At 42.2% G+C, this 27,762-nt stretch overlaps 1 protein-coding gene and 1 long non-coding RNA gene across 4 annotated transcripts; one reads left to right on the top strand and one right to left on the bottom strand.

The window, feature by feature from the left end:
* The first annotated feature begins 3,526 nt into the window (after positions 1-3,526).
* Positions 3,527-27,391, top strand: dachc (dachshund c). Of its 3 annotated transcripts, none has more exons than XM_026190556.2 (11): positions 3,527-4,554; positions 11,628-11,737; positions 14,728-14,838; positions 17,904-18,082; positions 18,744-18,864; positions 19,018-19,152; positions 22,252-22,448; positions 24,407-24,557; positions 25,316-25,444; positions 25,598-25,708; positions 26,805-27,391. In XM_026190556.2, the coding sequence occupies exons 1-11, from the start codon at positions 3,971-3,973 to the stop codon at positions 26,840-26,842; spliced, it is 1,866 nt and encodes a 621-aa protein (XP_026046341.1). In that variant the 5' UTR covers positions 3,527-3,970; the 3' UTR covers positions 26,843-27,391. The 3 variants fall into 3 exon arrangements, with proteins under 3 accessions (XP_026046341.1, XP_026046343.1, XP_026046342.1); XM_026190558.2 differs by having other exon boundaries at positions 25,637-25,708; XM_026190557.2 differs by having other exon boundaries at positions 24,410-24,557.
* On the bottom strand, positions 17,651-24,011 carry LOC113035199 (uncharacterized). Its single transcript, XR_013900875.1, has 7 exons — positions 23,458-24,011; positions 22,353-22,528; positions 20,389-20,472; positions 19,522-19,571; positions 18,990-19,068; positions 18,877-18,908; positions 17,651-18,151 (listed from the first exon to the last, which is right to left on the bottom strand). It is a non-coding gene; the product is annotated as an uncharacterized LOC113035199 (long non-coding RNA).
* Positions 27,392-27,762: the final 371 nt, after the last annotated feature.

Raw genomic sequence — 27,762 nt, forward strand, 5'->3', positions numbered from 1 at the left:
AAGGTTTAACTCCAACAGCTTGTTTGTTCTTCAACTTTTCTTGTAGAAAATAGAGATGGAGGGTGGACGAGCTGTCCACTCTCCTTAAAAGAAGACAATGCCAGGCATATTGTAGTGACAGCTTGCATTGTGTGTGCGCTTGTGTGTGTGTAAGAGAGAGGGAGAGAAAGGAGAAGGGAGATGGAGAGTATGCGTGTGTGTGTGTATATTAGAAAAACAGAAAAATTTAGAGAATGTGTGCACGCGCGTGTGTGTGTGTTTGCATGTGTGTTACAGTGACAGCTTGTATTCTGCGTGATTAATGATGTGCTGTGTGACTTGATAAGTGCTTCGGAGGACCAACGCTTGTTTCAATTAGACCTTGTGAAGGTCGCGACGCCGCGCCGGCCTCTCATTATCATATCCATAATCAATCCACATTATCATAGGGGAATGTGGAATGGATGTGTGATATCTTGGTCATGCACACGCACACGCTCACAGGCACCTAATGACATACCAAAACACAATAACATACTCTCTCACTCACAAGAGCACACGCACACTCTTCACTCCAAGTTGATTTGAATCATGACAGTGGCTGTCGGAACGGATTGTCTGTTCAGATTAAGTGTATGTTTCTGAGAATTAAGCAGCATTGATGGTGGTGGCATTTCAGATCCCCACTGCAGACACAAATGCCAAAACATCATTCTGTCATTACCCCCCTCCTTCTCTTTCACACAAGCACATATATGACCACACACACACACACACTTAACTAGGACCCTGGGGCATTTTTAATAGAGGCGAAGTGATTCGTATGTTTTTACTCCTCTAATGAGAACAGATTGAGTGGTATTTACACTTCATCGGCTGATCTAACCACCTACACATTTCCCTCATGCTTCTGCTGCTCACTGGCCAAAACAGACATGTGGAAAGGACCAGAGCTTGGCTTTCAAACAGCGACACAACATGAACATTATCTTTGTCTCTTTGGCTCATGGTGGCAGCGTGGCAAGATAAATATGAACTGTTAAAAGAAGAAAACTGCAGCCAGAATTGGGATCTTAAAGGAAGCTGCGTGTATTTGATTCAGGCAATGAAACGGCAAGGAAAAAGCATCTTAAACTGGATTTAAATCTCTGGCGAGCTCGTTGTTCTGGCGGGGGCAACTCACTTGGGATCTGACTGTTATTTCCTAGGAAATCTTTAATATAATCAATAAGTCCGCCGAACATAACAAACATTTAAACAAACTAATAAGGATTATATAATACAATAAAAATAAAGTGAGGGAAATGTTGGAGGTTAAAACTTAAATTATAATACTACTGGTACAATTAGAGGTCCTGAAGAAGATATTAAACATTAATTAACTCAGTAGGCTAATATTCAGTGAAGGGAAAATCTTCCCAGGCGGTCAAGATAGATAGGCTGAGGAAGAGGAACTTAAAGCACTTCAAAGACTAAGGATACCACTGATTTGGCATTTCACTGCTATGATATTGTCAGATTTACAATTAAAAAATGTAAGTATTTTATTCCATGCATTTTATTCTAGTGAGTTTAAAAACTATGCTGCTCGCATAACCCAAAAAGATAATTACGTTGGAGAATCAGGTGTGTTGTGCTCATAATGGATAATTTAGACTTCAAAATAAATGAGGACCACGCTGTACTTCTCAAGATCTGCGAGCAAGCTTTGATTAACGTTAGAGTGAAGTATGAATTAGTTTTCCTGTGTGTGCCACACTGTGTTTTTATACTTGAGTGACTTGAGTATTGGGCTACTTCATTGTTTTCTTTTCAGGGGAATTTAAGCACAATAGCTGCTGTATGAATTAAACCCATGACCTTCCTGTTGCGAGACAAAGTCACTTCCCACCAGTTCATCCTGCAGTGGTATTCTCTGGTAAAATGAAAAATGTAATTAAACTGTAACCTAGCGGTGCAGTTTATAGGTGCGAAGCTTTCCTCTAGGCTGGCATATTACTCATCAGGTCCTTGTTTATACCGTTGTGCAAAGTTGACTGAGTTCATCATAGATCAACGAATCTATAAGCCTATCAGATGATGGCTAAAAACGTGCAAAGCCCTGCCCTGGGAGGTTAGAACCGAACATTTTACTACCTATTAAACACTTAAAGGTGGGAATTTACAACATGAATCAGCTCTTCTCAACACTAATGGCTTTATCGGTGTATTTTCTACAGATGGAGAAAGAGAGTCGTGACATTTCTTTTTGCCAAGGAAAAGGCCATACTCAGCAGGAGTTATCAAAGGCAAAAAGTAAAAAGTTCGAGTTAGCTATCTCTCTCTCTCTTTCTCTCTCTCTCTCTCTCCCCCTGGAGATACTCATGTTAAGCATAATTAAGCAGATTTGATTAGCATCAAGCCTGGCTTCCTCTCTTGACTTTTAATGAATGTAAATCTACCATCTACATCCTAAAGATTAATTTCTGCCAATTAAAAAACACAAGAGGGCTTATTCGAGAGAGGTGGGGGGGTTGGGAGGGAAAGAAGTGTTAAAGTCCTTTGAGTTGGAGTACAGTCAGAGTTTTATCCTCTTCCCCCTTGTCTTATGGTGAGATGGTCTCTGGAGATCTGTGTCTCTCTCTCCCTCTCGACCGAGATCATTATCAACACAATGTTCCGTGAAAGCCACTTTGAAAGGACTGCAAGCTCCATATGTAAATGATGGAAGTGTGTGTGTGTGTGTGTGTGTGTGTGTGTGTGTGTGTGTGTGTGTGTGTGTGTGTGTGTGTGTGTGTGTGTGTGTGTGTGTGTGTGTGTGTGTGTATAAGGAATCAGTTTGGGGTAAAGGGGTCAATTTGTCAAGCCAAGGTTACTGTCCCCTGTACGAGCTCTTGTACAGCCGCTTTGCATTTATAAGAGAGAGGAGGTGCAGCACAAATTACCTTTAAAAAAAAGTTATGCCTTTTTTTTTTAACGGCTACCCTGAGGTACCCCTGAGCAAGGTACCGTCCCTACACACTGCTCCCCGGGCGCCTGCTTAGTGGGCTGCCCACTGCTTCACTGAGTGAATGGGTCAAATGCAGAGAAAAACAAGTAATTTCCCCATGGGGATCAATAAAGTATCCATTATTATTATTATTATTATTATTATTATTAATTGATTTTTAAAACATTTTATGAATTTTTTTAATCCACCTGTGATAACACTATCAGATTCTACACCGGCGGGGTGGTATTTTTCCAAATATTTAATTTCATTGACAGATCTGCATAAATCTAAAATATGTATTTTTTCATCAGCGCAATTAGAAAAATAGACTGCCCACAAAAGTCAAATACTACCACTTCTACATATCTAATATTTGATATATTAGAATAAGGCGTTCAATACTTTATTTAAAGCACTCTGCTTGTCATAATCAGATTTTTAAAAGTCCCTCTGATATCCATAAAGACTAGTATTTGGGGATAACACAAACATTTTCTCTCAGAAAAAGAACTGCAGTCATTTACTTCTTCCCCCCCCCGAGGATAAAATAATTATACCCAAATATGTTATAGGAAGATTACCCTAATATGGAGATTTAAATGTTATAAAGCTGGAGATTGCATTGCTACAGACATCAGAGGCGTTAATATTTAGGTGTCGTTTCGTTAGGCGTTCATAAATAGGCTTATCCAAAGTTTATGTGGGCTAATCTTTGCTCTCTCTCCCTCTCCTCTCTCTGATCGCGTCTCTCACTCTCTAAGAATAAGCCCAGGCTCCTCCTCTTTATGTTAATGTGACAGTAGCATCTCCAGCTCTGAGACAAGCCTCCGCTCATTCTGATTCAAGTATGTGATCTGTTTTTCCACACACGGACCCCGTCTACTCTTCTTTCATCCCCCTCTCTCCTCTTCGGCACGCTCCATGCGCAGTTCACACTCTCCAAAGTGTATGCGTGTGTTCGGCCAAGTTACTTTCTTAAATAGTTGACTTTGAAGTTTACTTATTCTCCAGGTCTTGGTCATGACCACTATGGCAACTCCTGCGCCTCCGGCTCTGCTGCCCGCAGCTCCACTCGGGCACCACCCGGCGCCAAGTTCCGTGTCTCCGGCCACAAACTCTCCGCCACCTGCGGCCACCTCCGCCGCTTCCTCCCCGGCTCCTCCGGTGGCGCACCCGGCGCTGCTTCACCAGTTCAGGGCGGACCTCTTACTGCCGAACGGGACCCCGTTAAAGAGCGGAGGAGCTCCGGTGTCCAGCAGCGCTAAGCCCGTGTACGCCACTGCGTCGCCCGTAGAGAGCACGCCGCAGAACAACGAGTGCAAACTGGTGGAGGTGAAAGGTGCCAAACTGGCGTCGTTCACGGTGAAAGACAAGGAGCTCATCTGTTTGCCTCAGGCTTTCGACGTGTTTCTCAAACACCTGGTCGGCGGGCTACACACCGTTTACACCAAGCTGAAACGGCTGGACATTACCCCGGTGGTGTGCAACGTGGAGCAGGTCCGGGTTCTTCGGGGGCTCGGGGCCATCCAGCCCGGGGTGAACCGGTGCAAACTTATCTCCAGGCAGGACTTTGAGACGCTTTACAACGACTGTACCAATGCAAGGTGAGGCAGGGGTCCGGGGAGAGGAGAGCGAGGGGAAGGTGGGGAGGGTGGCAGTGTGATGGAGGGTTACCCAGCTCATTATTGAGGGAGGGGGAGTGCAGCAGGTGGGGTTAGCAGATAGCTACAAATATATCAAATTTGGGGATCAAACAGTCAGCAGGTCATGAAAAGGATCACAAAAATCTACATAATAATATAAACTCCATTATTACTAATGACCTTGTGTTATTTTATATCTAATAGGGTATCTCTACACAGTGTGTCTGTTATGTTTCAGAACTTGCCTACAAATGATTCCACTAATTTAAAAGCAAACTCAGTTTCCTTAAAGCTGCTGCATGAGGAAAAATACATTTTCCATATGTTTATTTATTTATTTTAGCTTTTATTGGAGTTCGTGTTTGATTTGATAATAACTGACTTGGGTCCAGTTAACCCCTTCTCATTTGCCACAGCACTGCTGCTGCTGGGGCTGTTACTAATTACCATTTTTATGGATGATAAACACTGTGATGGTGATTATGGTGTTGGCGATAATGAATTTTAGTAATCCTTATGAGAAAAACACTCTTAAAAGTTTCTCATGTTATCTGGGAGTCTGATCTCTGGCGCTGACATGCACGCACGCACTACTTCCCTTTCTCTCTGACACACTCACACTTGCACACATTGAATGTGACACTGTCATTCTGAGAAATTGATTCTTCACAGAAATTAATTAATTTTCATTTGGCCCCAAGCGGCAGCTTAAATCAGAACAAGCTCACTCACTCACTCACTGATCCCTTTACTCTCTCCCTCCTTCTCTTTGCCTCCCTCGCTCCATCCCTCTCTCTCTCTCTCCCTTCTTAATAACTTGCTGTCTTATCATATCAACACTCTTTAGCCCTGAGCATCAGAACAGAGGAGATGATTAAATGAATTCTCGGTATTTATGATGCGATTATGTAAATTAGCCTGTTTTGCAGAACTCTGATGGTGACCAGCTACATGGGTCATCAATCCAGTGTGCAGCAGATATGTTTGGATAAAGGGGCTAAATTGGCTGGGATTTGTGGTTTCCTGGTGCCTCAGTCTGCTGTTGTGCAGACCACATGCTCATAACAGCATGAGTTTGAATCCAGAGCAGTGTGGATTAGTCTTAGTTTGGGGAATTTATATTGTTTGATGGTTAATCCTAGCTCCTTGGAGCATGAATGATCCAATTTACACCTGCCATTAAATGGAGATGGAGAATGCATCTAGATGTGCGCTGATAAATGCCAAAATACCGATTCTGCAATGTTTAAATTACTTTTTTCCCCCCAGTTCTTTAGATTTACTGTTTGTAGGTAAGATCATTCCAGTGTTTTGATATGCCCTCATTTTATTTCATCTTTAAGCCGTTTTTGGTTTTTAAGTCAAAGTGTGGGATTTAAGACAAGCTTTGACTTGTTGAGCAAGCCCAGAAACAAAACTCCAAAAAGAAACATACTATTGTGAGAATCAGCTTCCAGCTTTACATGCGTGGATTAACACCTGCACTTAAGCATTTGCGGCCCTCCAACCAAGACAAAATCCAGATGCATCTTCTGGCTGCTTGGGGATTTCTTCTATGTCTGGTGTTAATGGGAACGATGTTATACAACCCCCGAAAAATACACATCCTCTGCCGTCTCTAATTATCCACACAACACTCAAACAGCCTTTACTTAATGAGATCTTAAAACATCACTCGTCTGAAATCTTCAAACGACTTCTGTGATTCTTTGTCTGAAGGCTTCAAGTGTGCTGCGGTAGCCATTAGTATCAGCTCCACCTGCATTAGAAGTTTCTAAGTAATCCCCAGCGTGGACGGATCGACATACAATAGCAGGTAAAAAGTGAAACTCACGATGGCTTTTGTTTAAAGATTTCTGACCAAAGCGAAAAGTTTCAAGAACATCTCAGAGATTTTGATGATGCAGCTTTCCGACCACGTCAAGGCTGACTGAGGTTCCTGTTACTGATTAAGACAGCCATCACTTATTATTTTCCAGTTCACTACAGTGAGACAGGCTTGAAAAAAATAGCAGCCTTGTCTGATAGTTTAACATGACTAACAGAATGCTTTACATGGCTTTCATCCTGCTAGTTATTCTTTGGGCCGTTTGTTTATTCATTGGTCCTTTTTTTTTTAGATTAAAATGAAGTGGTTTTTTGAAGCAGTGTCCTCTGTTTACTGTTGTCTTTCCTTCTCCTCTTTGTCTCACTGTTAACTCCTGCTGTGCACACACACACACACACACACTGACCACTGACTCATCAAACCATGAAGAAGGGCCGACTTCACCCTCACTCAAAGCCTAGTTATAATTCATGCATAGGTGACACACAAACACACTCTCTGTTAACACGCACACACAGAACTCACATGGTCACGCCTGTGTGTTTGCTGGCTTTGCTGCTAAATGACATTAGTTCCACAGTGAGAACATGGCGTGTAGGAGGCAACCTGATCCTCCATCCTTTTCTTTCTCCCTGACAAAGGAACAGTTTCATTCTCTGTTAGTAACACACATCAAATAGCTCGCTCAGGTCAAAGTGTGTGTGTGCATATAGTTTACAGATGCCCTATAAGTATTCATTATGCAGTGTCCATATATGCCTACCCTCCTGAATGTTACATAAAAGTAGTGTAACATGGCAAACTGATTACGTTAATAACAACACACTTGAATAGTAACACAGGATATATATTTATAAGTAATTGTATTTAAGGTTTGCAACTTATAATGCATTTTTATATTATTTCTATATATGCATTTTTTTTTAACTTGGCACCTGATTTGGACCATGCAGATAGGTTTGTTTGCCCTCATATTTGCATTAAGATTCTTGCCTCCAACCCTGTAAAATGAGGTAAAAGTAATTGTGCAAAGCATTGGAAAATGACATTTAAAAAAAAAACAAAACTTAATGGCAATTTTTCCAGAAAAAAGTCCATGTTACAGATAACAACTGGACAGATAGCAGTTTTCAGAGGACCTAATTTCTTCCAAAGAAATTGTCCCTATTAAAACTGCTGATAGTGTGTTATTTTTGATGAACCACAGTACCAAGGTCACATTTTCTTGGGAGATACTGCTGAAAGAGGCCCCCTTTTTTTTTCTAATAGCGTGAGCAAAATTCCATTTACCACAAATATATTTGGGTGGAAACAGAAATCCTTTTTTTGGGTAATTTTCAGCTGGCATTCACACGCTTTTATTTGCAGCTCATGCAGCAGGGGCGTCAACAAAAGCAGAGTCAAATATATGAAGCAGGTGTTAATGTTACTCGAACTTAAATCAAACGACGAATGATGAATGAGACACAGTGGTATGTAGAGTACAACAAAAGCACCCTCTTTGTGTTTCTCGACTTGGCAGTGTCGAGCCAGTGTTTTTGTGTGTCTGTGTGTGTGTGTGTGTGCATGGGAAGGTGGACTTCTCAGAGCTGAGCCCCACTGCCATGCCATAACTCACTGTCAAAGTCAGCAGTGTTAGGATGAAGGGGCGGAGGGCTGTGTGTATGCCCATGTGTGTTCGAGTGTCTGTGTTAGGCTGGGGCGGTTAGCTCAACTTTAACCTCATCGCTCTTTTGATGTTTTATAGAGACGAGCACGATGAGATAGAGAGGGCCTCCATGTCTTCCACTGTGACAGGTTTTAATGGAGTACACATACTTTTCAAACGCACAGACACACTCAGTCTTGACACAGCTTTGACCCTGGAATGCGGGACAGGAATGTGAAGCGGTATCAGTTTAGGAGATCAGATTTTTTTGCCATGATCAAACGTCCTCAAAGTCGAGCCCCACTGTGTGTGTGCGTGCGCACGTCTGTCTGTGTGTGTGTGTTGTCCTGCCTGCTTCTTTCATGACATCATCACGCAGGCTTTCCTAATAACAATGGCGCAGAAAGCTTTTTCAGCCCTCGATTTGAGAGGAAGATCACAACATCAATCTTTCCCTGCCTTCTGTAACCACCAACATAAGTCTTCCTGCGTACAGCAGCGACATTATGATTTATCAAACCGGACCGTGACGGCGAATACAAACCCATGTGATAAACACAGATTGAAAGGATGGGAGCATGGGAGCTGTAAAGCGCCTCTAATATATTCAAAACAAAATCTTGTTTGAGCAAGTTCTCTTATTTTTTTTTTCCCTCGCTCTCTCTCCCCACACATTCATATAAACACACACACACACACACAGCTGCTACCTATCACCACCTCAGTCCCTCCAAGCTAGTAGCTGTTCCACTGTTCCACTGTTTTGACTGTAACACTTCCTCTTCTTTCATTACTTTTCTCTTTCCCCTGTGTGTGTGTGTGTGTGTGTGTGTGTGTGTGTGTGTGTGTGTGTGTGTGTGTGTGTGTGTGTGTGTGTGTGTGTGTGTGTGTGTGTGTGTGTGTGTGCGTGTGTGTGTTAGCAAGGATAGAGATCTGTCATCTTTGTTGTGTTTTGTTTCTGTTCCACCTGCACTAAGCTCCAGCTGCCATGTTTGGCGTTTCATGTTTCAGGTAACACACACACACTAAGCTTGGAGGGCAGAACTCAATGTACAGAGCACCTTTATTTAAAAAAAACTGTGTGTGTGTGTGTGTGTGTGAGTGTGTGTGTGTGTGCATGTGTGGCCAGAGCGTTGGCATGAGGGAGGACGTCTGGGTGAGATTTTAATTAAAGTTTGAGACAAAGAGGTCATAAGCCATACACCCCCTCCTCTGCACACACACACACACACACACACACACACACACACACACACACACACACACACACACACACACACACACAATGAACTGTTTTCTCTCTCCCCCCTCCTCTCTCTCATTCCATCCCCTCAGCTTGATGACTTTTCCATGAAAGGCTTTTTCATTAATCCTACCTCAGGGAACCGGTGCTCTCCAACCACACACACACACACACACACACACACACACACACACACACACACACACACACACACACACACACACAAACACACTTGCATGCACAACACACACATAGACCTCCCTCCATGGGTCACTTTGATGTATCAACGCACTTGCAGACTAAACACAAAATTAGGTTTGAGTTCTTTATGCCCCCTAAAATGCAACATATACAAAGGCACACACACACACACACACACATACAAAACACACCCACCCATCAGTGCAGACACGCAGAGGCCATTAATTAGTGTGTGCAAATAAACAGTAGTAAGGGAAAGGGAAGCGGCTGCAGTAAAAACCAACCATGGTCTTTTGGTCTCTGTGTATTTTATTTCCCCCCACTGATGTTCACTACTGCGTTTGTGTGTGTTTGCGTGCATCTGTTTGTGTGTGTGTCTGTGTGCATGTGTGTCTGTGTGTGTATTCATTTAAGGTGTTTCAACATCAGTTGCGGTGGAACTGTTACTTTACCTTCAAACCTGAGACCTAAAAATACATTTCCTGCTTTTGTTAAGCCCAGTATGCTGCTCTATAAGGACTGCAAAAGAATATTGTTTGTAATTTGAATGCGCCCCCCACCTTCACAAAAACTGCACATACTCCCACACAAACACACGTGCATGCGCACACGCACACAAAACACATACTTACAACTTTATCCCACTCACACATCCCTGCTGTATGTCTTTCATGTCGTGTGCGTGGGTATGCGAATCTACCTGAGTGTGTCTGCATGCTTGTGTGCGTCTCACTGTCTGCGTGTGTGTGTGTGATAGTGTGAGATATCTGATGTCAGCTGTCACATCCCAGTCGGTCTGGGCCCATAATAAGAGACAATAATAACAACTCATTAAAACCGAGGGCAGGAACTGTGGAGCTCATCGGCTCATCAAATTAACCTTTGAACACTTCATACACACGCGCGCGCACTCACACAAACCCATACACGACCCCGCTCATGCACACACTCACATTCCGATGTGCACGCACACGCACGCCCACACACACACTCACAATCTACCTGTTTTTCTCCCACAGTTAGTGACTACACAATCTTTCTCTCTGTCTTTTTGTCTCTCTCCGTCTCCCCCCTTCTCAGCCAGTGGGTGTGTCAACAGGGGATTGGTCCTTTCTGCTGTGTAATTGATGAATTATATGCAATATGCAAATGAGGCGCCATTAATCTCCTGACTGACAGCTTCGTTTATGGGGCCTTAATGACGGCTGGATTAGATTCTAATTAAAATCTGCTCAAAGACACCCCACGCTAGGAAGCTGCTGCTGCTAGTCTATCTCTCTCCCCCCCCCCCTTTTTTTTTTTTTTACTCTTTCCCACCTTTTCTTACAATTTCAAACTCTCCCTTTTATTCACCTTTTCCTCTCGCTTTACACTCCTTGTCTTGCATCAACTTTTCAACTGTTCTCTCTGTTTCTTCAGCGCTCGGTCACTCCGTCTTCATCTCCTCTTGTTCCCCTCGCTCTGTCTCGCACTTGCCCACAGACTCATGTTATGTCAGGTTGCTATGAAAGGAGATGAGGTACGCTGGTTGTCATTAAGCCTGATGTGGCCCGTGTCATTTCCCCTGTCAGGACATTCACACCGTTTAGTCAGAGCCAAAGTGATGCCTGACAGCTTTTCACATACTTCCTCTAAGATTGATTGAGCATGCCCGGCTCAATCAAACCGCACACCCGCGCACACAAGACAAGAATCCATGTGAATCTGCTTGTAGTCAGTGTTTATTGAGGAAAAATTGTGGCACGGCGGGGAAAGAGGACTGAATGAAGGAAGGATTGAAGGAAAGAGGAGGCGAGCAAACACATTTAATAAGCAAACAAATGAATGAGTAAGCTGAACAGTAATGAGGTGCTTTATTGATGCCATAGGGAAACTCGTTTTTTGCTTGCTCGTATCCACAGGGAGGTCAGATTTGCTGTACAGCAGCCTTCCTGGAACCGGTCGGGTTTCAGTGTTTTGCTTGTTGACACTTCAGCAGGATCAGAGGTTTACAGGCTGAAGGACACTTTCTTTAACCGGGCCACCCATCTCAGTCTCGGCATGAAAAAGTGACTAAGTGGGTAAAGTATTAAACTGCCTAATTATTAATGCATGCTTGTGTTTTCCGCCTGCAGTTCAAGGCCTGGACGACCGCCCAAGAGGCTGCAGAGTGCGACAGAGGGCGGGACTCACCACATGCTGTCTCACAGTGGTCTGATGCATGCTGGGATTATACCTCCTGCAGGTGACCACCCAGACCTACACACACACACACAAACACATAAATCGAGCATATTTTCTGAAGAAACAATATCACAACAGTGCATGAGCACAGTAAACTATTATGACAGTGTGTGTCTTAAATTACCAGTATGGCATCATGTGTAGTGCAGGGCATGTTCTTAAAAGAGTATAGGAAAGAAGCAAGTTTTGTTTTACACATATCACAATAAATTTCTTATTAAATTTTGACTTTCACCTTGTTTAACTGGCTGTGATAGTTTAATAATCAATATTTTCAGGTTCTGGTATTTTGTGTTTTCTCAATAATTTTTTGTCTACAGTAAGCGACTCACAAACGATCCCGATGTGTGCCCTTAGTCGGCATATTGATGTAAAAAAGCTGCTGCACGTAGAAAAAAGATGATTTGTTTAAGCAGGACAATCAGAGGAGGAGTACATATGTAGTGCAGTCAAATAATCGTCAATAAAGACGAATGAACAGTTGGTCCAACCACCTGGTCTTTCAGGAACAGAAATAGAACAGAAATAGAAAGGAAGGCACATTTATTAATTTAAAAAAGTAAAAAAAATGTAATTACTGACACGTATGAAGTTGCAGTGCAATGTTTAAATGTGGGGAAAAAATTTGAATAAATGAAAATGCACTTATCAAAATAATATTTTATTTAATGTATATATATTAATTTGATTTTAATGCAAATAATATCTATAATCAGCTTTTTTAAGGTTTGTTCACATAGTTTCATGTATTTCAAGATTAACTATTTAATATGGTGAGAAAATTACTTTAGTATAGCTGTTACTTATAAAGACATTAACATTTAAGTAAACAAAACTAATATTAAAGTTTAATAATGGAAACATCTGTGATTGTATTCCATATTCAAGAAGTAAAGGAGAAAGCCTGTGTAATCACCCCTTTACACAATTTTTTCTGATGTCAGGGTTCACCAGACAAATCCCTCCTAGTGACACGTTGTTGCTTCAGACAAGAGTAGCGGTTAGCAAAGTTCAAAAACTGTTCTTGCTTCAGCTTTCAGAGTGAAAGCAGTGATCTGGCAGCCAGCTGAGTTACCCCATCAGTTTAAAAAAAAAAAAAAAGAACAGGTTGCTTATGCAGAATGGGGCGGGTTTCACCGCTTTTCCAAGCAGACCCCCGTGATGGCACATTTTACCCCTCATCAATAGTATGAGGAGGTGGGGTTCGGGGAGGTGACCGCTGTGTTGATTAATAAAATTAGCATACGCACTGCTGACATATGAGAAACAACTCATAACTTGCAAGCTTGGTCTTTTTTTCTTGAATTATAAGTACAGCGTTCCCTGTTAAGCCCTCTGTTGAACTGGGTTAGAATCATAATCTCTAAAAGCTCTGAAACCTCTTTGAAATTCATTTTATAATTGAAGTGAGGATGTGTTTAGCTTGGTACTGTAAACCTTTAAGTTCTTATTGTGTAAAGGAGACTTTAAATCGTTATTTGTGCTTTTCAGTATGAGTTAGAATTTATGATCAATTTGAAGTGTTTGCACATCTGGCACTTAAACTTTTACAATCTGAAGCTGCATGTTACATTTATATTCTGACTTTCGATGAGCAGTCTGCTAAAGGCCATGGCGCTGCTTGTTTTAGTCACGGTTTTGTGTTTGAGTCCCTTTTGTAGTCTGTGTGTGTTTGTGTGTGTGTGTGTGTGTTGCAAAGAGAAAGGGAGAAAAGTAATTGTTGGCACCTCACCGCTCTCAAAGTTGCCCTTGGCTTTGTGCTCTTCACTGCAACCTGATCTTTTCATTCCCCGCCTCAAAAGAAGCCATTTTCTATTAGCCTCCGCTTCCTCTCACTGTTCAAAGGTGCTTGAGTGTGTATGTGTATTTGCGCGCGTGTGTGTGTGCGTTGTGTCTGCGCGAGCGTTCAAGAGCATCTTTCTCAGTGGGAAAAAAGAGTCTTTTTCCACCAAAGGAGAGGGCACGGCGGCAATGTCAGTGCTACTGATTAGAACTGGCCACATGAGAGGGGAGAAGGAGACAGAGAGAGGGAGGACATTTGAGCGTAAAAGGCAGGGGAAAATCTTTGATGTGATCCTCCTTAGTCTCTTTTTCTCGCCCTCGTGTACTCGCGCACACACACATGCAGCACAGTGGCTTATGTCCCGCTGTGATGCTGACATTTGAAAAGGTAACGTAAGGAGAGGGGATGGGAGGAGAGAAGGGGAGAGGGCAGGAGAGAGAAGAAGAGGAGACGAGAAGAAAAAGGAACGATTTTGTTGTGGCTGTCGACGTCTTCAGCTGTTCACCTCAGACACCACGTCTGATGGGAGCGTAGAAAACCACTCAGCAGTTCAGTTTGTTGCAAATGTTTAGACGTATTGAAGACCAGGAAATTAAGACTTACGGTCTGTTTGTGTTTCCTCTGCCGTGTTTGCACAGTTGTGTGGTTTGTCTGAACTTTAATAATTCAACGTGTTTGACTGTGTTAGCACAAGACATATTTAATTTTCTATTTTACAGGGTGATCTGAGGGTCAAACTACCTTCTGGGGTTCAACGCACAAATTAAAACATGGCTCGCATTTTTTCACTCTCTATTACACATTATCCAAAAGTGCACAACCCCCATTAGAAAGTATCTTCACTTTTTGCCTTGTGCGTCTAATTCGTACCGATAACGAAGTTCTCTCTGGATGAAAGGTGGAGCTGCTGCTGCCGCTGCTGAGTGTTATCCTGTGCTCTGTGCTGTGGGATGTGATATCCCTGTGTGGGAGAGATGAATGTCTTGGCTTGTTCCTATCACTGCTGATTCCCTGGCAGACTAAATGGCCAGTGCAGCGGTGCAGTCAGAATGAATGTCTGGCCCCTGTCCTCCTATGACAACCTCCTGCCTACCTACTGCTCTAATCCTCCACCGGGGGCCATTGATCTGGCTCTTATTGATTCTTTTTCTTTCTTTCTTTCCCTCTTTTTCTTCATCTCTGCATCTGTCTCTGTCTCTCTCTCTTAGATCTCTCTGCCCTGGCCAAAAAGATCAAACTGGAGGCGATGGCCGGTTACCACAGCAACCAACAGCATGGCGGGCGAAACGGAGAAAACGGCGACCACAACCCTGGACTGGGTGAGTCTCATCCTTTTTTTTTGGTACGTGCATATGTGAGTGTGTGAGTGTTATGTTAATCACGACCCGCATAACACTGTTGAACACATCTGTGATGCCAAGTCAATACAACTTGAGCAGCTGTGTTTATGAACCAGGCTGATTAAAACCAGGATGTGACATCACCTCTGCAGCCTGTATGTTTCCTTTGAGAGACAGTTAGTAGAAAAACAAACAACAGCAGCAAGATCTTGAGATGAAATGCAACAAAGGATATCTGGGTGAGGTAATCCAAACAAATATATAAACACATCTATATAAATTACTGCTTCTGTGGTGTTTTTTCCCAGCTTGTAATAATTGACTATAAGGCTGAATTTTCTCCAGCTTGGATTAGTTTGCATATTTGTGGTACTCAATAAGATTCAGGAATCATTTCCTGAAAAACGCAGTTGGTCATCTGCTCTGTGGCCTCAAAACATTGCCGGCAAGTCATTAGTACTTATTAGTCATCCCAATGAGAGAGTGTCGACTCAGACCAGCTTTGTTAGTCACACTTGTTTGCCATAAGGAGAGAAATGAAATCAGGATTTTTCTGGAAAAAGTCTTGCCTTTCAGAGCTGACAAAGGAGTGTGCTCTCATTTACAGTTTGCCCCTGGAAAGCAAAGAATCACCTTCTCATTTTTTTTTTAATCGAATCCCTGTTGGCTGCTCATTACATGTTCAGATATTCTCCTATTTTAGTCATATGTTAGAAAAACCCGCTCCCTTCACAGTGCCCATCCCTGGCTTTGCAGCGAGGGAGAGCAGCCAGCAGATCTGGAGCATCGGTGCACGGTAGTAAGCACACGGGGATGATAGAGAGATGAATAAGATGAGAGGCTGAAGCCAAATCAATAGTCTTCTCTCTAATTCACTATCCTGAATGCAAACGACAAACGCTGGACAATCGATGGCGGGACGGGCACAAGCACGCGCGTGTGCGCACACACACAACCCCCCCCACACACACACACTCACACACTGTTATCGACAGGTTAAAGCGACATCAGTGTGTTTAGACAGATGACTGGGCTTATGGAGGTCTGTGTGGAATATGCTATCAGCCAGACACACAAACACACACACACTTAACATGTGGAGCACAGCACAAGGCTTTAGGACAGAAATGTCCTAAAAAATGTCCTTACAGTTAAATCACTGTATGTTTAAACCCATTATTACCTTTTTCTTTTTTTTTGCTTTGTGTGTACGGTGCTTGTGTCTGTAAACAATCCCAACATTAAGCATTGTTTACCATTGCATACACTCACTTACAACTGCCTGCATCTGTGCACAGTTAGATGGCATGGTTACCACCAGCCATTATAAACCTGTAAAGCTTAATCACTGTTAATGATAGAGTCAAGTGGAAACACACACACTCTCTCACACACACACACACACAAACAGCACAGGCATACATACACACATAAGCACAATGTGTTTTTTCCATACCGCCACCCACTGCCTTATGGGAAGGATAGGCCCCTACCAGAGCTTTAACCACTACAAAGGCAATCTCAGATTACACACACGCACACACTCACAAATGCTGAGTGTGACACCTTATGGGCTGGGGAAGAGCAGGGAGCAGCCATTTCTGCATTTAACAAGATCTTCTGGGAAATTTACAGTAACTGTGTGTTTACAGTAATGGTTTGTTTGGATAAACATAAGAGAGGCACTTTGACTTTTGATGTTTTTAATGAAACATAAGAGAAAGTGATGGGAGGGCAGAGAGAGTGGAGAGGGGGGGATAAAACAGAGTTAGGATGAGGGATAGAAAAATGAAATTTATGGAGGCAGGTGGGATTGGAGTTGGGGTTGAGGGGGGTGACAAAAGTGGAGCGCTGGTTTCAAACCAAGGCTTAATATTTAGAGTTGGCTCATAGTTGATTGTTGGAGCATCTGGTTATTCAGCTCCATTCAGACAGATCTTTTGTTTGGATTGGTTTCTGCTTTGGGCAAGTGAGAGACTAATCTGCCAAATGCACAAAGCACTGCACATATGTCCAGCGAGCCCAACTCATAAAGTCAACGCCTCGCCCTTTATTTCTTAGTTTGCCTTTTCCCCTTCTTTCATTCTCTCCCTTTTTCTTTCTTCCCTTTTCTCTCTTTATTTGTTCTATTTCATCTCTCTTCTTTGGATAGCCTTTTTTTGTTTCCATGCACTCGTTCTATTATTTGTGACAATTGTGCGGAATAGAGTCCAAGATTTTTTCCTTTGTGTTTATAATTACCCAGCGTGCATTGCTGGCCCAGCACCAGGACTGCCATCAGCTTCTTTTGTTCCACTTCCTCCCTGTGTTTCTTTTGTTTTTGTTTTTCCTTTTATTAAATGATAAATATTTATGTCATTTTCTACCCCTCCCCCCAACAGGATTGTTTGCTTCATGAATAGAAGGACTGCAACAACCCACTAGGGTGCTGTGGAGAGGAAGGATTTTCTTTAAAGATAGTGGATGCTTGTCTTAAAGAGAAGAGCGCGAACGACAGATTGGCCGAGATAATAGGAGTTTAGTTTCAACTGCTGAAAACGTGTTAATTTATGGTAAAGAACACCGGGGTGCTAACAGAAAAGTTATGTGTTTTTCCCTTGACTCCAGCAGGGCTGAATTTGTAGGTTTCTTAGCGCTCAGAAAAAATCTCGAGGCCATCAAAGCCTTTGAGAAACAGCCGTGTCTTCCTCTACTCTGTTGCCTTTTCTTCCTTTCGACATTTTTTTCACGCACATTTTCAAGTTGTGATTTAGAAGCAGAGCAGTCATCCAGGTAATACAACAAAGAGGAATGACGCTGGTTTTCAGATTTATTTCTTGTCATGAGAGATGCTGTGCATTTTCAGTTCAGTAAATGACATTGGGCCGAACAGAGGAAAGCCTTTTAAGATGTGATGGGTAAAAAAAATAAAACAAACACAGCTGAAGGTAAAACGAAAGAAGCCCCACATTTATGACGAGCCAGCCTGGTCTGACTTATGAAAACCAACTGACTGTCTTACTCCATCTTGTTCTCCTTCTTTTTTTTATTCTTTTCTACTCCAGTTCTTGAGCAGTTGCCCTTCATGATGATGTCACATCCTCTGATCCCTGCCAGCCTGGCGCCAGCCTCCGTTTCCATGGCGATGGGCCAGATGAACCGACAGAGCATGCTGGCCAGCATGGCCAACGTGGCGCATCTCCACGCCAACCCCCCTGCCAGGGCTCCCACCTCCGTCATTAAGGTGAACTCAGAGGCCCATCAGCCCGGTGGATCTGACCACGAGCCAGTAATCGCCTGAGTCCGCGTGATGCTCAGGGAAGAAATCAGAGTTTAAGATTTACATCGAAATGTTGTTTCAAAACAAAACATTTGCTAAAACAAATTTCTCCCAACGTTTAACATCCAAAGAACTAGTTCTCATCTCTACATCTTCTAAATGATTCAATCTCTCTATCCTTTACGTGCAAAATTAGGAATCAAGTTATGGATCGCTACCAGACTATAATTAGTCGTTTCTTGGCTTCAGGTCAATCCAATATCTATTTATGCATTTTTCAGATGTGCTGCATACCAACAGAAAATGCAATCCTCTTCGCCAAGTTGATGACTTTGCTTAAAAATAAACCGCTATGTATAATTAAAGAAATTGAACCTGTTAAAATAAATTAGTTTGAAGAGACACATAAAACACATCAAATTAACAAATCACTCACAGTTTTCCCAGTGTCTCATCTCATAATGTTATTAAGTATGGTTTTGATGATTGGTTAGGATGGCTTAAAAGACCTGAAAGTAGATTTCTGGATTCTCGTTTTTGTAAAGTTTGATTTTTGTGAGCTTTGTGTGTCTTTTTATTATCCATAATTTCAGTTGAAATTGTGTGCCACTTTGGTGCTTCTTAGGAGCGAATGCGTGACAGCCCCTCCCCGTCTCCCTCACTGGAGGAAGCTCAGCTGTCGTCCAATCACAGCAGCAGTGTGTCAAGTTCACCATCTCACACAGAACGCACTGCAGAAACTACACGTATGTACTCACTTGTGTACGCATAGTATTGTGGCAGGTTCAATCTGTTCAAAAATACATACATATATATATTATTTATATTTTATTTTCTTAGCTATAACAGGAGCTATAAGTCCGTTAATAACCTTTTTGCGTTGTATGTTTTCTCTCCAGATCCGCTCCATGACGGCCTGTCGTCAAGTCACAGTGTGTTGGGTCATTCTCCTGGTTCGGTGCAGGGGGGCAGAGATACAGATGGGACTTCAGTGGAATACAACAAGGAGAACAAGAGGAGCCACTCTGACAGAGGTAAGACAGTCAGCGCTTGAAGTTCCAAAATCTTAAAGAGTGTGTGTTGACCTCACTGCAAAGGTCAATTTATAACTGCTTTCTGAGAATATATTGTATAGTTAGTCATTAGTCATTTAATAATGCTTACTGATTATTTCTCAGACAGATGAATTGCCTTTGAAACAGGTCTGTCAATGCAGAACAGCAAGCATTCAGTTTCCTTGCAGTTCACCTTCATCCACAGCACATTGTTATTTAAAGGCAATTTAAACACCTCCGTCACCTATCTGAGAGTTTCTCATTAATTATTTATTTTTAAAGAAAGAGGGTTCAACAAGAAAGAAATCAGTATATCAGTAACAGGTCAATGAGCATTCACCGTCTTACCCTTTCTCTCCACTTTCTCTCCTTCTTGCTGTCAGTGGCCCCCAGGCTCCCTGCGGGGAGCAAAGACAAATAATTCTGCAAAACAGGACTCCATTAGACCAGGAAGCGGTGTTACATTAGCGAGCCATTTGCTAGGCCGCGGTCTAACGAGCCAGGCGGCCTCCCGCGCTCTCAGCTGGACCTCATCTGCATAACGACTGCCTCCCTGTCGTTAGGGCCTGCGTTGCCACGGCGCTGCAACGTCAGTTGTTTGGTTCTCTCTGTCAGGGAGGTTTGCATTAGCTTAATGAGGACTGCTCAAGGACAAACAGTCAGCAGAAATCTACTGCGAGAGAAAAAGAGAGAGAGACTGTTTGTATGCGAGTTTGTACGTGTGTGCGTGCATGTAAATGTATTCTAATACGGAATCGCATTATTCAGTAATTGAATCTAAAAATCACAAAGGCCTCCCAGGTACGGTTTCTGATGCTGTCAGGTGTCTGACAGTATTGACAAAGCAGCGAGGGCACCAACAACGTGAGCGCCATGCATCACACGTTGCATTTATGTGATTGATTTTCAATTGATTTTCCTGCATGCAAATGAAACGCATGTGCATTTACTGGATTGCAAACTTTTGTGCTTGACCTAGAACATCACAGGATAGGCTTTATCGTGGATTGAGCAGAGTTTCAAAGAGCACTTCAGCGCTGTCATTCTGTCAATCCATTGTATGATAATCTGCGAGTGTGTGTATGCGAGTCCGTTTTTGGCTGTGTGTGCTGTTTTACTGGTCTTTGAACAACGTATCCATGCAGCAAAGATCAGAGGCCATCCCTGACACCTCACTCCCATTAACCAAACATCAGCAAAATTTTATTCTCTCACTGTCTCTCTCTTTCGCTCCCCCCACTCCCCCTTTTTTCCCTCTTCCGCTGACTGGCAGTCTTCACGTGGTGAAGTTCATTAGCCCTGGGGACGGGTGGGAGAAGAGTAAGAGAGACGGGGGGGGGGGAAGAAGTTGGGAGAAAAGAGAAAAACAGACAGTGACCTTGGTTAGAGAGATGGGTAAATGATCAAACAAGCTGGCAGCTGTGTCTGTGTGTGTATGTGTATGCCAGACCTGTGTGCGAGTGTGAGGTAAAGTAGGCGTAAAACTGTAACTCAATAAAGGATCAGTCACATCCAAGGAGCCTGGGGAGCCCACGCTGCTGACTGCGCACTTCAGCAGCTTCGAATATGTGTGTGTGTGCGTCTGTATGAGAGCCACAGGAGTGTAGTTGGATGCCCTCCGCTGAGCTCGCCAGCACCTGCTAATTACCTTTCTCTACAGAGCAATGCTTTTAGCAAGAAAGAGGGAGAAAGGGGAGGGGGGGGGGTATTGCTTCTCATCTGTGAAACACCTTGAATGTGACAGTTGCCAAGACGTGAGGCCGAGGCAGTGTGGGGAAGGTGGGTGGATTTGGAGCAGAAGATGCTGTGGTCAGCTAAGTGGAGAAAACACTGTCATTTGTCACAGACAGAGAAAACTGCCAGATATCACATCGCACGTTCACACTCGTCTCTGCTCCAATAACTGCCGAACTCCCAGGACGTCTTCGTCCTCGGCGGCTCTGAAGACAGTAGACGCATAAACTGAGCAACTGCCTGATGCAAGGGGGAAAAAAAACATGCAGGAAATGGCTAATCTTCATCTCCCTCTCTGTCACGAATAGGGTACACGCAGTTCTCAGGTTTACAAACAGATGGTCATCCATAATGCAGGTTCTTAGCTGGTTTTATGGGAGATGTCAAGCTGTGGTGCATTATCAATAGGCAGACTGCCATCTAATAAAGGGTAACCACATTTTTAAAACCCCAAACCAGGACGTTTGTGCATGTGTGCACGAACTTGCACGCAGTAATTAGTGTAAACACCTATTTGCTGTTGGGCTTGATGTGTTTACAAGAAATTAAGTAAATTATATTAGTAAGCTAGAAATTTCTGTGCTTTGATTACATATTGTCGCAAGAATGAAGATCTTTTTTGCTGATTTTAAACAAACATTAACCAAGATATACTATACTAATAGGATTGAAGCACACACTTGATAAAAGAGACAGTTGTAAGACAAATTACTAACACAGTAAGTATTGTCAAATATGCATGCCACTTTTCAAAGGTTTGCTCTTTTGGAAGGAGAATAGATGTTAAAAAAACAAAAAAACAAACAGTGCCTAGACCACAAAATACATTTGGAAGCTCAAGAAAATCGAATCGATTTTTATACGTGTACATTATTTAAATCACTCCTTCTTTGCAGGAGGCTTTCAGCTGAAGTGTTTTGCTTTTATAATCTATATGAAATACGCTTTGTCAACTTGTATTTAAAATTATCAACTATCAAGATCCACTTTCTAGCTTTTTCCAGAGCTCTCTATTGTCTCTTAGTGGATGAAGAATATATTAGAGTAAATGACGTACCAGTTATCATGATAAATATAAATGTGTAAATTGAAAGTCTCATACACTTATAGCCTTATCTTTGTTTTCTCAAAGTGGTATTTACCACGGTCAGTAATTTACTTTTCTTGCTCTAATAATTTTGTTATTGATCCTTACTTCACATAATGAAGTGATGGCACCCCTGTGTGTGATTCCTTAAGAGTCTGTGTGAAGGTGAAAGCCATGGGCTCACTGTGGTAAACTGATTCAGTCAGATGTGCATCAGCCTTACAGACTAGACATCAAACTGTCTCTCTTGCCTCCAGATAACACCTCCTTGGCCGCTCAGACGACCAGGGAGAGCTGTGATAGACAAGTCTACCAGAAACCCCCATCAAGCAGGGAGGGCTGTGAGAGGGTTTCTTACCCGGCAGGACAGAAGCTCCCAGCAGGTCTTCACCACACTCCCTTCATCTTCCCGGAAGGCTTGTCCTCCATAGAGACCCTGCTCACGAACATCCAGGTGAGGCTCTGCCGGGCTTTATTGTTATTATTATACCCCAAGATGAATAGGAAGAGAGATGAGCCACTCTTTGGGATTTCCTGAAATGGTAAATAGTAGACATTTAGGATATGCAGTAATTCAGATGGGCGTGTGCTGACCTGCTTCTCAGATTATACATCTTTGTTATAGTATAGTCACAATGAAAGCCCTCTCTGGTTGGGTTTTCACAGGGAGAAAATAAATAACCCATCTGACCCTGAAGTGGTGATGGCAGTTAAAAGACCAGCATTTTTTCCCACTCGGTAATCCTAACCGAATGTGATGACAGACAAAGATTTGCCTAAATTTGCCTAAAAAAGATTAATTGTGATTGTTATACTTTTACAATTAGGAGACTTTTTATGTTAACATGAAATGTTCAGAAACACCGTCTTTTTCAATTTGTATTAGTAAGGTTCAGCTGGTAAAGGGTTTACTTTTTTAATGTTGGTGTTAGAGCAGGGCGATATGGCCAAAAATATTTATCACGATATATATTTGAAAATTTGCGATAACGATATAACCGACGATATAATTGATGCGAGACAAAATACAACTCCACAACATTACTAGCGCAAAAAGACAACCTTCCATTTATTTTCACTTAAACAAGAAGCTGGTTTTTATGTACATTAAAGCTTTATAAAAATGTAACAGTGCAAATGCAAATTCCTTGCTGAAAGTTTAACCAAAAGGCATTTCCAGTAGAAATGGGCTGACATATCCTGAGCATAACCATGTATAATATCCACTGAAGTTAAAAAGAGGTGCTTTGCAACATTAAACTGCATTGTGCAGTACGTATTTTTCGCACCATAAGGTGCACGGGATTATAAGGCACATTAAGCGAAACAAAGCAGTCAGATAAATCAAACTTTATTAAACTCATTCTTCTTGCTTCCTCCACTTCTGTACCATTGATTCATTAATGTTGAATTCTCTGGCAGCTGCTCTATTCCCATGTTGTTGCAGTATATTAATGACTAACCTCGTATTGTGGATGGATTATCTCAGTTGTTCTCCTGACTGAAGTTTGGTCTGTTTACAGCATCCTGCCATGCGATTGCATTTGTCTCTAACCATGAAGAACCTTCACGTTAACTTTTATAAGTGGAAAAGTGTTAGTGTTCGTCCTCCAGCTTCACTGTTTATGTTATGCTAACATAGCTGTGTCGCTAGCGATCACGTAGCACATCATTATATACCAGCTAGCCCAACTTCAGTAACCCTACAAACGTCACTGCTGTTTAGTTTCCTGTCTTCATTTATGTTGGAAGTGATAGCAGAGCTGTACGTTTGATTTTTTTCAGAAATCTCTCCGTCAGAACATGCTATATCATGCTTAGGTAACTAGCGAAACTAGCGAGCTAACTTCCGCTAGCTTCCTGCTAACTTCTAACTCCGTTAAATGTAATAACTTTTGTTTTCATGGATGCCTGGAAGTTAAACTTTATAGTTACACCTGGTAAAGCAGCAATGCTGATCGTTTTATTAAAGATGAAAGAATTTAGACAGTTTTTAACTCTAAGTGATGCTGCAGTGTTGTCTGACCTGAAGTATACGGAGTTTAGGACCCAGATTACTCCCAGATTTAAGAGCATCTTAGTCCGACAAATATGACAATAACAACGGCCACTTGCATGTTCTGCAAAAAAATGTGCTTTGTTGTGTATCTGACGGACAAACACCAAACCAGTTCCACATCACTGAAGTTGCACCATTTTTACAAACCAATTCTGGTTCATCTGTTTCACTCAACAATCGGCCATGTGCGTATGAAAACAAAGGCACTGCGCATGCGCGTTTTACTCCCATTCTATCGCGATATTTCATTTTCCTATCGTTGCCTAACATTATACCGGTATTACCGTGAACGGTATAATATGGCCCAGCCCTAGTTGGTGTAACCTGTTGCTGTGTGTCTGTGTGTCTCCAAGCAGGGTCTACTGAGAGTTGCCATAGAGAATGCCAGGGCGCAGGAGAAACAGGACCAGCTGGAGAGGACAGAGTTGAAGATGGAGCTGGTCCGAGAGCGGGAGCTCAGAGAGACCTTGGAGAGACAGCTTAGCATGGAACAGAAAAACAGAGGTAGGCTGCTCCACATACAGATGAGTTAGAAACAAATGTCAGTGCTAACTCGAGATTTTGTCTCTGGAAATTATTCTAGTTGGCAAGTGTTGATTGGAGTGTTACATTTGGCCCTCGTGAATTTATTAACTCTGGCACGGTGTGGATTTTACTGTCGAAACACTGACAAAATCGGCCGTGCAGCTAAACAAGAGTGGTCTAATCCACTTGTAAAGCTGACAGGACGTCCATTATCGGGAAAATCAGATAAGGAAGTGAGGACACCTACTGTATATTACCCCTCAAGGCATCTGCAGAGGTGAATTAGACTAAAGTTGGCAGTCTGCTACAAACTAAATCAAGTTTGGCAAGTTTACAAAAGCTGTCGTATACGGCACGGTCAGACAAAATTCCAATCAAGGACAGTTTGGTTGATGAGGACACACCAGGTGGGGAAGCATGCAACTTGTGGTGGAAAATGACCACAAAACACAAAAACTGAAAGAGCCGCGTGATGTTGCTTACCTGTTGCAGGGGTTTTTGAGCAAATGCAGAGTTTGCTATACTTTAATAGCATGTTGACCTCACTTACTAAGGTCAAAGTGCCATCAGAGCTTTTGTTGCAAATATCCACCAAGGTCAGAAAGCATCCAACACTGCATGCAAGTCAAGCATTAAAAAAAGCACCTAAATATTTTGATTGCAAAGTTTGAACTTTTCTGACATCCTTTCACACTCTTGGCCGTCTGCTTGTTCCTTTCTTCCTCTTCTTTTTTAAGTTCTTATCCAGAAGCGCCTGAAGAAGGAAAAGAGGAGTAAAAGGAGACTACAGGAGGCCCTGGAGGAGGAGGTGAAACTCCGTGATCAGGCAGAGCACAGTCTCCTGCACACTGCCAACACACACACAGGTACAGAAATGGTTTTGACTCAGAATTTATTTAAGTGACTAAATCCTTCGTAATTCTTCTTTTCATATCTAATATTGCCCAAGCCTTCACTACAGTGTAGCCTTGACTGTTCATTAGCCTCTAATTAAGTGTCCTTATTAATTAATGGCCAAGCTACAGGCCATCAATCATCAGCAGCCCCTCCCCACACAGAGCCTGTGACCCAGGACTCGGATGGGAACAACCACGATGACAGCAGGGTGGACACTAAGGCAACAGTACAAGGTACAAGTGTCCAGATAACGAAGGCAGCTTTCTCAGTATGTAGAGGTGAAAACAGGCGTCACATTGTGATTAAAAAAATTGTGGAAAAAATCCTGCACAAAAGCTGTCACTGCTGTAATGTTCTGCCACCAAAAGACAACTTAAATGTGATTAATACAGGAAATGCAAACAGAAATGCACTAAACTTAAAATTTTAAACAAGTGGGGACTAATTGATTTAATATTAATGGCTAAAAACTGACGTAATGTTCCCAAAAAATACATATACGTAGTGGCAGGAATTTATTTAGCAGCTATCGACCAAGCTGGGGAAGGAGATTTCTTTATTTCACCTACTCACTGCTTTTGATGCTTAACTGACCGGTCTACTGGAAGAGTTTTCAAAGATTTCACAGGGAGACCACTCCTGAGAAATTGAACAAAATGAAATGAAGCATGAGACAGTTTTCTGAGGTTGCCGGTTTAATGGAGACAGGCATTTAATATATTTATTTTGCCACCTTTATTGTCTTCATAGATTAATGAGAAAATCCCACATGTAACATCTTAAACAGACAGAAAAAGAAATGGCCATGATCTCTAGCTCGGCCTCATCAAAAGAGTGCATGGTTTCAGCCCACCTCTGCTCCGCGCTGTGCCAAGACCGCCATACCAAACAGCGTGCTTGTTCAAAAGCAATTTTTAATTGAATGTCAGTGAAGCAAGAAGAGAACTGGCCACTAATTAATGGCTGTCTTAATTGTCCTCATGACGAGTTTGTTTGGACATCATTTGCATAATTAACACCCAGTAATAAATCATTTAAAGGGGAATTGTCTGTCAGACAGCAGGGCAGGATGTGCTTCCTTTGTGCCAGGAAGTTTTATCGCCAAAAATGGAGATCAGCGGCAGAAAAACACTTTCAACTGAGCCTTAATAATGTTCTTTTGTTAATGATCTTTGCTTGTGGCTCTATAGGACCTTCTCGATATTGAAATTAGTGAATGAATTGGATCCAGCACCGTGCCTTTTACTGTTAGAATAATGCTTGTCTCCCCTGAAATTGACAAATGTTATTGTGCTGAAATTTTATTCATTATCGTTTTTATTGTTTCAGAGGGGAGAGTGTTTCTGCAAACCACTGGGATGTACTGAAGAGGATGGATGGATGGATGGATGGATGGATGGATGGATGGATGGATGGATGGATGGATGGACGGACGGATGGATGGATGGACAGAGTAATGAAATTTCTTCATTCATGGGAAATACAATCGACAGGCATGCTCAGTCGCGCAGTGGCATCTCCACATCCCCAAGAGGACCCCTTCCTACATTTTCAAGAGTGACATTTGAACTTTCTCATTGTTCTCTTGTTTAATTTATTGCATTTATCACCAAATTCTAGTGGGAAAAGTACTGATGTTGTGTTTGACTGTGTTTCTTTCAATCAAGGTTTTTAGATCCTAGACGAAAATGACCATAGTTGTTTTTTTGTCAGTGCTGTTTATCTCGACACAAGTGATCGATATAACTTGTAACAGAGTTGTGTACATATATATAGTCATCATTTTTGTTATCGCTATCAGGAAGAAAAAAAAAACTCATAATGGCATGTTGTACAGTCAGGAAATGACTTGTATTGTGTATGTTATGCAGTAGTGCAGTTTGACAATACAAACAATACAAATCCTTTTTATTAAATTGTGTCACTGTTTCTTTCTTTATTTTACTAGTGTAGTCTCTGATGACATTTTTCATTTTGTTTGTCTTCATTTCTAATTTATGGATTTATATTAAACTTTTTGTAAAAAGTTGCCTGAGTGGAGGAAGAGATGGTCCATGTGTATTATGCATTGTGAGGGTATGGAGAGGGACGTGGCATTGATTCTTGCTCCATCCTTAAAACCTTCCACGCAAGTATTGATGGCAAAGAGCAGGGTCATAACTGACAGGCTGATTAATGACACATGTTGAAAAGACACAATAGTTCTCATTAAGAATGGATCATTTTGAGTCAACAATTAGTAGTTGGCACCTTTTTTTTGTTAAGAACTTGACAACAACTTGTGGAA

Source organism: Astatotilapia calliptera, chromosome 13, assembly GCF_964374335.1.
Source record: "Astatotilapia calliptera chromosome 13, fAstCal68.1, whole genome shotgun sequence".
In the NCBI taxonomy this organism is placed as follows: Eukaryota; Metazoa; Chordata; class Actinopteri; order Cichliformes; family Cichlidae; genus Astatotilapia; species Astatotilapia calliptera.